The sequence below is a fragment of the Meleagris gallopavo genome, chromosome 4 (genome assembly GCF_905368555.1).
Source record: "Meleagris gallopavo chromosome 4, MGAL_WU_HG_1.1, whole genome shotgun sequence".
NCBI lineage: Eukaryota > Metazoa > Chordata > Aves > Galliformes > Phasianidae > Meleagris > Meleagris gallopavo.
The window spans coordinates 42,738,911-42,751,109 of NC_139407.1; the positions used below are offsets into that span (position 1 = coordinate 42,738,911).

General features: G+C 38.2%; 1 protein-coding gene across 4 annotated transcripts in view; it reads left to right on the plus strand.

The window, feature by feature from the left end:
* MTUS1 (microtubule associated scaffold protein 1) overlaps window positions 1–12,199 on the plus strand; it is a 112,009-nt gene that overhangs the window by 23,567 nt on the left and 76,243 nt on the right. For 3 of the 4 annotated variants that reach the window (XM_085223056.1, XM_085223055.1, XM_085223058.1), the window contains exons 2-3: window positions 4,827–7,040; window positions 9,252–9,450. In XM_085223056.1, coding sequence (XP_085079182.1) covers window positions 4,986–7,040; window positions 9,252–9,450 — 2,254 coding nt within the window. In that variant the 5' untranslated portion in view covers window positions 4,827–4,985. The remainder of the gene's footprint in view (window positions 1–4,826; window positions 7,041–9,251; window positions 9,451–12,199) is intronic. The other variant, XM_085223057.1, reaches the window with a different exon arrangement.

Here is a 12,199-nt window from a genome sequence, read left to right on the forward strand (position 1 = left end):
TTTACTGTATCTTACTTCACCACAGATTATGTTGGAAGTGTTCCAAATGCTCAGTAAACTAGTTCACACAGTGTATCGTTGTTAAATATAGCCAGCTGCTGAACTGGCTCCCAGCTTTAGGTGAAGATCGAAAAGGACACAAGAACAGGAGCTCATCAGTTTTGCTGTGGCCTCAGCCGTCGCATTCCAATGACACAATCTTACTACTTGCCAGAATACTGGTGGTGTCCATTAAATGTTGGGCAGTTTTTACACCAAACCCAGGGGCACAGGCATAGATGCTATCTAAAATAATTCAGGAGCACGAAAAATTTCAAGTCAGCATTGTATCCTAAAGTAGTTTCAGTGTATGGTGCCTAGTGCATTGTGGTGTATTTGGCATTAGAACTTAATTTTAAAAGGCGAATGTTTAGTGTAGGAGTTATTTCAGTGGTAATGGTTAAAGCCATCTCTGCTCTGACTTGCTGAGCATGTCAATCATGACTCATTGTTAGGAGGCAAGAATTATTTTCTTTTCTCCAGAGTTATGCCTGGTATTTCAGCCACCACCTTTGCAGCCTGGTGTTTTTGCTCTTGCAGAGAGCTTCTGCCTTTTTTTACTTGCTGCTTTATGAACGCCGTGTCGTTCTCAGCCAAGAGGAGTCTAGCAGTAGACAGAAAGTCTGCTTAAACAGAAATCTGTAGACCTGCAGATTATATTTTCTGTACATATGTGCATGTGTATGCGTGTGTGTGTATATATGCACACAAAATACATGTATATTTTAAAGAAGTGCACAGCAGCACCCCCATTCTCTCCCCTGCTCCTGAATTTGTGGTGAGAATCCCAGGTGTAGTAGCTGTTCTGTACTGATGCCCTGTTCCTGCTTCTGTATAGAGTTTAAGTGGCAGCACTGGAGAAATCAGCAGTTTATCCAAGATGCAGGTGTTAGACTAGGTGAGCAGTATATGTAACCACATGTAGCCAAATAAGTTGGAACACTGAGTTGGGGTTGGTGAACATCAACCCAATCTGTGCTCAGCTGTTCAATCAGATCTGTCAACAAGTAGGACTTGGACCTTGATCTGCTAAGGGAGTGCCATAATAATAAATGCATATTGTCTTAAGTTCTAGCTTCCTGCTTTCATTTTGACCTGAAACTTTATCCTTGTGTGGGATTGTATGGGAGCTGATTTAAAAACAACAAACAAACAAACCACCTCCTTGAAAACTCAGGAACATTTCACTGAAAAATTGAAGACTAATTTAACCAGGAAGTAAAAACTTCATTGTTCTTGGAAATTCTTAAAGAGGGGCAGACTGAATATTGATCTCATGGAAAACTGTGCAGTGGCTTTGTTTATGGTAGCAATAGCCCAAAAGCCGAGCCAGTGATAATTCTCAGCACAAGTGACCATGCACTGCAGTTGTGTACTGCACCCTCCATAGAAAACTCCATGCTGCTTCTAGCCATGAATGTTGTCTTAATGGAGCTAAGAATGAGTGCCTGATTGAGTCCTAGCAATGGAAGCTACCAGAATATTCGAGGGAGAGGCTTGTTGGTATTCTGATCTGCCCATTCAAAGATGTAGCTTTGGTTTTGTTTGATCATGCACTTAATCACAACTCATAAAATACATTTGCTTACTTGCACTGCTTTTATAGATAGGATTTGTCACCGGCTTGTGTGTGCTTATCTCTTACATCTGTGAGTTTCACCTTTCCTGCTGCTGTAAAACAGTGTAAGGAAAGGCATGTGAACACACAGAACTTCATGGTCAGGTGGCTGTACCTCCAGATCCTCAAATGCTAGGTTCCAGTTATGGAGACTTCTTTCAAATATCTTAGCAAATATCTTAGCTAAGTAGGAGGAGCACTTGCTTTACTTTTAAGAAAAGTCACTGGACCAGTCTTCTGAATGCAGAGTTCTCCCAGAATGTATTTTAAAATAATTCCCAACTTCTGAGTGGTAATTGTGGCAGTGTAATACAGCTTTCTGCTGAAGTATGGATACTGAAGATGCCTTGAGCATAGCATTCAAGTACAGCGAGCTGCCTGGAGCACTTCCAGGCTGCTTTCCCGTTTGTAGGGGCACACCCTTTTCTTTCAGATCTCCCCTGCGTCCCTTGGTACAAGCTGTGCAAACAGAGCTGGTGGGTTTGAGTAAACATGGTGACTGTGTGGGCGAAAGCATCCAGTTCCAGATGGAACACCAGGAAAAGCGTCATTATTGCTGTCAACCTTCTAAGAGTAACACTTTTGAACTGGCTTGCATTCTTGTAGCAATTTGGGATCTTGCAGCTTGATTTATTTATATTAATTCATATTGTTTTGATTCTTATTTACCCAAAACTGTACTAGCAGACACTTGTTGTCTGTCCCCTGTACTTCTGTAGCACACGTTCAAACTTTCCCAGCCCAGCAACACTCCATGTAGATGAATAGAAGCTGCAAGATCTTTGCTCTGAGCTCTACTTTTTATGTTGTAGTGTATGCTGGATCTGGGGCCACCAGAAGATGGACAGTGGTCTTTTTAGAAGAGTCTGCTTTCCAAGTTGGCTTCCCTTTTTTTCCAAAGCATTGCTTCTGTTCCCTTGAGGTCTTATATATCTGTTGTAGAAAGGAAAAGCCCAAGAGGTCTTATAACTAAACTCAGAGTTCGGAAGTAGTATTTAGTTTAGAGAATTCCCTAACTCTTTCAGTTCATCAGGAGCAGTGTATTCTTGGAAAGACGTAGCTTGGAAAGGCAATTGTTTTGTCTATAGTAGCTCTTAAATCAGAAGAATTTCTGACCATCTGGAAGTTCGTAGACCTGGTTAACATATTGAAGTGTCCACAGAGCTACAGAATCTTAATTTTTGAGAGCTAACTTTATATTACAGATTTTGTTTGACACTATTTTTAAGCCTTAGAAAGTCTTTTAAGCCTTGTTTTTATGAAAGTTACTTTTAAACTCCAAATGTCGATATGAAGCAGAACTAGTTGATGTTGAAAGTATTGATTACTGTAGTGAAAAGCTAGCTGCTTTAAAAATAGTTGTATCAGTGGTATCTTGTTGTGTATGTTCTCATTATGTGGGAACCTGGACTGAGCAGATTTCTATTAGTACATGTGCACATATGCGTATTCAGCTTAAGCAATTTCTTGATTTTTCTATTCAGTCTCAATTTCTACTTCTATTTTTTTTTTTTTTTTTTGGGACTTCTTAAGCATTGATCGTATCAAAGTTTAGTTCAATACTCCTGTTTCAAATTTTGGCAAATCAGCAATCCAAATTAAGCTAAGGTATCATTCTTTACTTTCTTGAGACCTCAGCTTTGTGAAGTGGCATACTAGAGTTCCCTACTTTCTATTGTGTGAAAGCGCTTGAAAGAGGTGAGAATGGTCCTTGCATCTCAACAAATGCTAAATCGAAATGGAACCTTTTAACTGCTTGCTGCATGATTGGGCAAGCTGCATGGTGTGTTATGAGTTAGCCTCCAAACAAGTAACAACTAGTTTTAATATATCAAAACAACAGCGGAAGCAAAGTTTCCAGACGTTTCTCAGCAGTTGATTTTGTGATCAACTTCACTTGACAGAAAATCATTCAGGACAGGTTCTTGCCCAGCCTCAAGGGAAGACTTCTGTGGGAGAACTCTTGAACGTACCTCACGTTTCATAATAGAGAATTGAAATGAGGGTACTGCTTTTGCTCGTGCTTCTTAGGGGTTGAATTACAGTGGGCAGTCAAAGGATCTGGAGCTATTAGGAACTGGGAGAATTTAAGCAGGGTCTATCTAGTCCAGATTTTTATACTCAGTGATTTTTGTTTTGGAATCGAGAAAAGGAAGCAGGGAGGGGGTTACTACTTTATTTTGGTGGCTCATTTTCTTGTTCCATGGTCTTTAAGCATCTGTCTCAGATTGAAGGTAAAAAGTTGCGTGTAAAGAAAAGGCTGTGGTCTTTTCTTCCTAGAAGTCTCTCTGCATTTGGTCTGTCATGAGCGTACAAACTCATGTAATTCAAGAACAGTCTTACTTGGAGTGCTACTTTTATGCTCAGAACTGTTCATGGGCCCTAGAGCATGTCTGAAAAGCTTGATGCTTTTGCTCAGTTGAAAAAAGCTTAAAGAATGTAACTATTCATTGTATGTTTCCAGCTAAAGAAAATGAGGTTTGTAAGAAAATGCCAGCTTTTTGAACGATAAATTCTTGCATTAGTAACTTATCTTTTGATGTTATCTTTTGCAGTGATTTTATTTTTACATTTTTAGGAGTATTTCTCTAAGTGTTTTTCTTCCCCTTGCTTTGGTTTCTAAAATGGTTTATATACTCTGTGTCACCCCTGTAAAGATGGTTGGTAGTACAGTTAAGTATCTTTGTTCTCCTGTTTTCCTGGAGTTTCAGTTCGTTAGGGTTCTGCTACTCATTGTATTTAAGTTGCAATCAAGTCACTTCAGACTTCTGATGTATTTCTTATATGAGAGTGCATTATTTCATCACTCTTAAATGCATAATTCTGATGGTCATGTTCTGCTGTTTTCCTTTCACTGTGTTTCAAATATGTCACTATGTCCATATCCTCATTTAAGATACCACACGTGTGTTTGCATTTTAGTTAAAACCCTGACCTGTTTCCCATTGTTTTCAATGCCTGTGTCCTCCTTCTTCCTGTTCTTTGATAGGAGAGCTGGAATAAATCACTACAGGTGTGCGGAGATGTTCAACACCTGTCTTATTTCCCTGTTCTTCAGTTGGGAAGAGTGGTCGAAGTTTGTCAAAATGGCTGCACCAACTGCTTAAGAATGCTTAATGTTTTAAAATCCTGGTTTGGCTAATCACTTTTCATTTTATTTTAATCCTAGAACTTTTGAATCCTCTTGGAAAGCGCAAAAACAAGAAACTGCTTTTTAAATGTCTCTCATACAGCTGACATGTTCCAGGGAAAAGCTGTTTATTCTGCAAAATTCTCTGGGGTTTTAAATAAGCATAAAATGAAAGTTGTTTAAAATCTAGCCTTCAAAATGAATATTGAAAGGTCAGACGACAAAGCAAAGAATGGCTTGAAGTCTTCCTTACTTATGAGGGATGAAAATGGAAATGACTACATGTGTGACAAAGCTACGCTTCCTTCAAAGAATTGTGCTGCCAAGTTACATGGTGATTCAACTGACCAAAATATAGTGACTGAGAATGAAGATGATGCTGCTCTTGAAGATAAGAGTGACTTTGGAAGTATTCTTTTAAAACAGCAGTGTATTGAAGCATTTCATCTGCCAAGGGTGCCTGGTAAATATAACTGCCCAGGAGACATTCTCTTGGGAGATAAAGATACTGAATGCAAGTCTTCTCTGACTGAACAGACTAGTATGTATCCTTTGAATTGTGACTTGAAAGAAACAACAAACTTCCTGAAAGGTAATATGGCTATGACAAAAATGCAAGCTCAGAGTACTGAACAATCAATGCCTTACAGTCAGACTGAATCAAACTGTGTATTACCGCATCCTGCTTCAGAGCAGTGCACACAGTCCATGATAGAAAACAGGGTACGCTGTCACCAGAGCACATGTGATGTTACTAACATTGTAAGTGGAACAGTGGGAACTGATCAAAATGATGTGCATCTGGGGGAAATGCTAATCCCTTCTGATGAAGGAGATATGGAAGAGAAATTGGGTGCAGAAAAAACACCAAATTTGTCTTTTACAGTAGTGGCTTCAGGAAGCCTAGAGGCCTCTGCTGATTTTGAAGTATATTATCCTGCCTCTGCAGGTGTTAAACTCGATATAGAAAATTCTAGTAACATTGACAGAGAACAATTGGAAACAGCAACACAGTCTGGAAAACAAGCTGCTGGATGTATTAATCCTCATGAACAAGCTGAATTATCACCATACATCTTCACTTGTGAAGATCAGCAAGTAAAAGTCTTGCAGAATACTGCTGACTGTGATGAAACCAGGAATTCCATTGCTCAGACATGTGTGGATAGTCCTGGAAATAATGTGTACCTTCTACCCGTAGAAAACATTGGAGAACAAGTATCAGAGAAAACCAGTGAACCCTTAACCAAAGAACAAAACATCCCTGGAAATGCTGCTTTTCGGTATAAGCACAACACCACTTTTGTGTCTGAAGTGCTACCTTGCAGTGTACCAAAACTAAAGAGAACAGTTAAACCAGAACTGAAATGTGAAGCAACTTTTTTGGTCTTCAGTCCTGTGGCTGGTGAAAGCGATACTGCTCTATTTACTTCAACTCCTAAAGAGCGAACAAAACCCACAACTTTTCCAGTTGCATCTGTGGCAGAACTCAGAGACAAGTCTTCTAAACTAAGACAAAACGAGATGCTTGTAGGAGAGCATAACCGAAGGCCTTCACTTAAAACTGGTTCAGGTCAAATTGCAGGAAGAACAGTGGGCAGATCACCTATTGTGTCATCAATAACCAAATCAAGGAAATGTGAGATTGTTAGTTTTCCCAAACCTAATTTCAAAAATGTGAAGCCAAAGGTGATGTCTAGGCCTGTACTACAGTCAAGAGAGAGTGAGCCCTTAAAACAGTCTCCTCAGTCACCAAAAAAATCAACCGCCTCCTCATCCTCAGTAGTTGCTTCCTCAAGGCAACTGTCCCCTTCTGTGAAAGTGCTGAAAAAGAAAATAGATTTAACTAAAGATATGAAAGTGGAACTGCCTGTGAATAAGCCCCATAAGCTGCATCTTAAGAAACACCTCTTTGCTAGCCAGGTTGTACACGCCGCAACACATCCACGAACCGTTTCCCACAGGACTTCAAAGACACCTGCGCTGAAGCAGAATCTGGAAGACACTGGTGAAGTGAGTGCTACCAATTCAGTGCGCTCCTTGGTTTTTGCTGTGCTTCCAACGTGTGGAGAAGACTCAAAAGAGATGCTCAACGATGAAATGGACACTTCAGACTCCTTAGTGCAGCCATGTGCTCAAAACATCTGTCCAAACAGAAGTGAAAAAGAGCAAAACTGCAACATAGGAATTCTGGAAGCGCCGCTGTTAGAAGATGTAGCAAATAAAACATTTGTCCTGCACTCAGTTCCTGTGGTAAGCTTTTTTCCTTTATTTAATTAAATGTTTTGTACGCTTGAAGAAAGGGGCTTCTATATTGGACAGTGGAATGGGTTTTGGATGGAAACTGTGGAATGGGTTTTGTGTCTACAAAAGTAGTTGTAACATTGATTTCTGGGGTGCAGTCTCTTCCTACTAAAAGGGGAGAAAAAGTAAAAAAAAAATTGCAAACTGGTTGAACTTTGGAGTAAGCAATTAGCACTTGATCTCAAGTGCTTTTTAGTGTTGTTAACCTTCATCTTATTCCATGGTTTAAATTTTCTTTCTAAAGTTTTTTTTAGTGCAATACAGTCAGGATTCTATTATTCTAATAAAAGCACATGCATCTTAATGCAGTCTAACTAGCAAAACTGTATATTGCCACTTGTTAAGATTTTGCAACCTGCTGTAGAGAACCTGCTTCAGCATGGGCGTTGGGCTTGATGATCTCCAAAGGTCCCTTCCAAACACTACAATTCTGTGATTCTGTGATTTTTAGAAATGTAACTTTAATGTGCACATTATCAGTATAATTTTAGTGATACTGTAATTTTGAGTACTTTAAGTTTATCTTAAGGATAAACTTCTGTTTTCAATAATCTTTTTTCTCTCAAAACATAATTTAGTTCTAAAACATAATTTTTAAATTTTTTTCATAGAAATGTTAAGCGTATCTTAGTAAGTAATGCAAAATTCTCAGACCAGCAATTTGGTGAAACATTTTTAACTTGTTAATTTAACAGTCTACTTTGAATAGTTTGGGAGTTCTCTTATTTGAAGTAAAAATGGAACTCATTAGAATAGTTAAGAGTAGCTAGGAACTATGCTTTATGCAGAAGACACATACCTTTTCCTGGGAGAGTAAGCCAACTGGAAGGTACAAACTTCCTGGCTGGAAGGTATGCATGCATGATGGATTGGAAAATATTGTTGGACTAGTCAGCTACCTGTCAGGAGAAACATGCCGCTTTCACATAGTCTGAAAGAGGTTTCACAGAAAAGGAACAGTGGGAAAGAAGGAAAGAGCTTCAGGGCTGAGTTGGGAAAATCTTAATTTACTCAGTGAAATGGAGGCAGTGTACTTACTAATGAAACCTGGAGTTGTTTGAATTTTTGTTGGTCTTCACTGCTTCGATAGGAAAAAAAGCTTTACTAAAATTCAGTATAAGGAATGTACTGTAGGTAGAATGGAAGCAGCTGTCCATTTCTGAAGCGTTACAGAAGAAATTAATAATGTGAACTTTCTTTTCTAATTTTGAAGTATTCTAAAGTTTGTGTGCTACATTGTCCACTACTTTCAGAACCACAGATTGAAGAGAATGGTTTCAATTCATCCTGTTCAGAGATGGATGCCTTTGCAATACTAATTATTCTACTGAGACTCAGTGACTCCATAGAGCAAATAATCTAAAATGCTCAGTAATCAGCTAGATTGAACTTTGTACATTTTCTTCTGTAAGGTGTGAATTAATTTCTGAAAATGGGGATTGTAATCAAAACTGGAAAGCGCATAATATGTCCAAATTATTGCTTATCGCACTGAGTCACAAAAAACTACAAGAACACCTGTACATGCTCATAGGCTTACATCTGTAGGCATGGTTTTTCAGCATGAATAGCTGTGAACAAGTGCATACATGAGCTAGAACAAGAATTCTGTATAAAAGATAAAGCGCTACCTATGAATACTAATGGTTACTTTAAATCTGTCTCAGATATATTCTTAAATTCCTCAATGTGGAAAGGTTTGCTTGTTTCTCTGCCATAATCAAAAACCTGTGCAGGGAAACCTATGACAGTGACTGTTACATTTCGGATAGACATGATAACCAACTACTTAGTTCATTAACTAGCTGCTTGGTTTAAAGATTAAAAAAAGTAATCTTGTTTGGGTGCAGTCATATATAAACAGCTCAGTTAAAGCATGGAGGAACAAGGAAAGAAGGAATTCTGACATAAAGTAATCTCTGTCATTATTAATAACTGTTTTTAAACTTCTAGTTTTGTGTTGCTGAAAGCAATTTAAGAGAGGGTTCTTGAAGCTGTGAACTGCAGGTGGTATGACTGACTGCATCTTTGGTGGAGCCTGCAAACAGCTAAATGTGTCACTTACCTGTGTGGTCAGTATTTCATTACAGGTGCCAGGAAGGGTGGTACTCAGCTTCTCACAGTCATGATCTATTGCTTTTTTTATCATCTGTTTTAAAGCAGATGCCTTCTGTGAAAGGTGAGAATGCACAAGACAAAAATACACCAAAGAAAAGCCCAGTCGGTCTACGAAATGCATCAGTGTCCAAGGTTAAAATGGTGCCATCTGTGTTTCCCTTGAGGAGGGGAAGTGAAAATAAAAATACTTGCACAATCAAAGCACCTTCTCAGAGAGGAACGGTTCTATCATCAAGCTCTGGTAAGATGAATTTTGATTGGGATGCTACTACATAAAGTTTCTTTAAGTTAAGATACTGCATTTAATATACTTTCAGACAGAACTCATTTGATGGTACAGAGTTGTATTTTTGATACTAAATGTGAATTAATTGGAATTGTTAATACAGGGCTTAAAAAAGTGGGTTTTATCTAATCATCTTAAAATCTCATCTTGTAAGGAAGGTGTTTACGAGGGAAAATGGTATCTAAATATTATTCATAGTTCGGTTATATAAAAGACCTTTGTGAAAGTAAAACTGAAATTATTCAAAAGATGTGTAACTGAAAAGGATAAAATGCAGAGCTCTAGTACAAAGCATTTATAATAAGCATCTATAGTACTTCGAAGGGAGTGGGCTCTCAGTTCAGTATGTACCATATTTTCTCAACCTAATTTTGATATAGCTCTACAGTTTCTAGAAAGGATAAAACAAAACTAGAGACTGCTGCTTCAACTGCTAATTTAACTCAGTGACTTATACTGAGAGGAAAAAAAGGATCTCAACAGTAGATTCTAGGCTGCTGTTCTGGTGTGTGCAAACTACATTCTGTAGTTGTATGGTAGAGATTCGGAAATACTCTTGTAAATTGTGCTTTTTTAAAAACTAAATATGGAAGTATATCTGATTATGAAGGCAACCTGGCTATAAATGACTACGCTACAAAAAAAAGGCTACACTGTAGCTTGAAAACTGTGCTTACTCAAGGACATCCAGTAAAATGGTCTTTTTTTACCCACCCGATCTGTTATACAACAGTCCAAAATACTTCACTTAATTATATAAAAGTGATAAACTGTGATTAAAATCTGTATTTATTGCTCTTTAGGGATGAGTCTCTCAAAGACAGTGGGTTTATTCTGTTCTCTGATTTAGCTTTATGGAACTATTACTAGAAATACATGGAAAAAAAAAAATGAAAAGCATGGCTAGTTATAGATACAACTTCTACTTCTGAAAGTACATCTTTTATTTTTTTTAAATGGAGGGAGAGTAGTTTGCTGTTGGAGTGAAAATCCTTTTCCCCACAAATTTCTTTAGCTATCTTTCCATAACTCGTATGTTAGAACTGCAGAAGTCAGAGCACCTTCTGAATTTTTCATGTTGGTAAATGGCTGCTTAAGATGAAAGCATAAAGCAGCACCACAACATTTAAAACCTTTGCATTATGATCAGTTGAGACGAGCTTCAGTTCTACTCCTGGGGAGAATTTTCTTTAATGCCTTATTCCATTCCCTTACCAATGCCCACAGTTCATAGTACATCTCACCCTTTATTTTGCTTATGCTACAAAGTAGGATTTGATACATTAAACTTCATCAGGTTGACTTGCTCTATCCCTTGCCAAGGAAATTCTTAGATGTTCCCTGATAAACATAGTATTGTTATGAATCGGATGATGAGAGCATTGGTGGGGGGAAATAAGAATAAGGAGAAGTAGGAGTTGCTTGGTTTTACTATAAAAGTCCCATTGTTTTATCAGACCATACCTTTCAAGTGAAGAAGCCCTGTCCACAGATGTTTACCAGATCTGTTTTTAAAGTTCTTGAGATAAAATTGTACATACATTTACTGTGGCCAAGCTTGTGAGTGAAACAATTCCCCATTAGTGTAGCTGATGCTTAGTGTAGGGAATAATGATTTCTTTCAGTTTAAGTAATTTGAACAATTAATTATTAAACAGTGTACCTCACTGTGGTTCCAGCAGCACAGATAAGTAACTTGCTCAGTAGCTGTCGTTATTTCCTGTTAGGATTTCTGTAGGTTACAGGCAGGCTGGCTAAATCCAGGATGGAAAGGACTTCTGGAGGTCATGCAATCTAGCCCACATTGCCCATAACTGGGTCAGCACTGAATTCAGACTTTGGTGCTTGTCAAGATGAGTATTAACTATCCAAATCCTAACAGTCTGGTTGAACTAACTCTTAACCAGTTTTTGGGTATATTTGGGTAATAGGAAGGAACGCAAGAGAAACATGATGGTCTAGCTGTGTCATCTCACATGTATGCTGGGGGTGACAAACAGTCCACCTGTCCAAAATGTATTTATATGCATGTTCTCAAGGTAATAAAGAACTCATGAGCAATAGATTGCATCGTTGTCATTTTGATAGGTAAACAGAAAACTGTAGAAATTCCATTTCTGCAACAGTGGTGACTTGCAAATCTAGAAATTTGAGTCACAGATGCAAGCTAGACACCTCCTTTTCTCCATAAGAGAGAATGACTTGTAATCTCATACTTGTTCTTGGACAAAAATCATAATTCCCTGTAGATAACTTTTCCACAGTGGAGCATGAAGACTTGTGTGATACTGGATGACAGACGAGCAGCATGCCTCTTTTTCTATTAATAAAAATAACTATCAGAATTTAAAACAGAGTAATGTGTTTGAGTCACTTGATCCTTACTGGAAGGTGTGTGTAATTCTGGAACCTTAGTTCAGGATTTTGTATCAGGCCAGAAATGAAAGCAACTATTGTTTTTAATCCCAGCTAATATGCGCAGCCTTCTAATTGGATATAGATAAACACACTGGCATAGTAATATCTTGCTAATAGTTGAGGTTGTATGGTTTGGAAAGACTCAGACCTTCTTTTGACTTGAAGGGAGATGTGAGGGGAACTGTAGAAGCCAAGGAGCTTTGATGGTTCTATAGAATATTGCTCCAAATTCTTCTGCTGTCAGCCTGTATCAGGAAATGCATGTGAAGCACTGTGACAGTCTGAA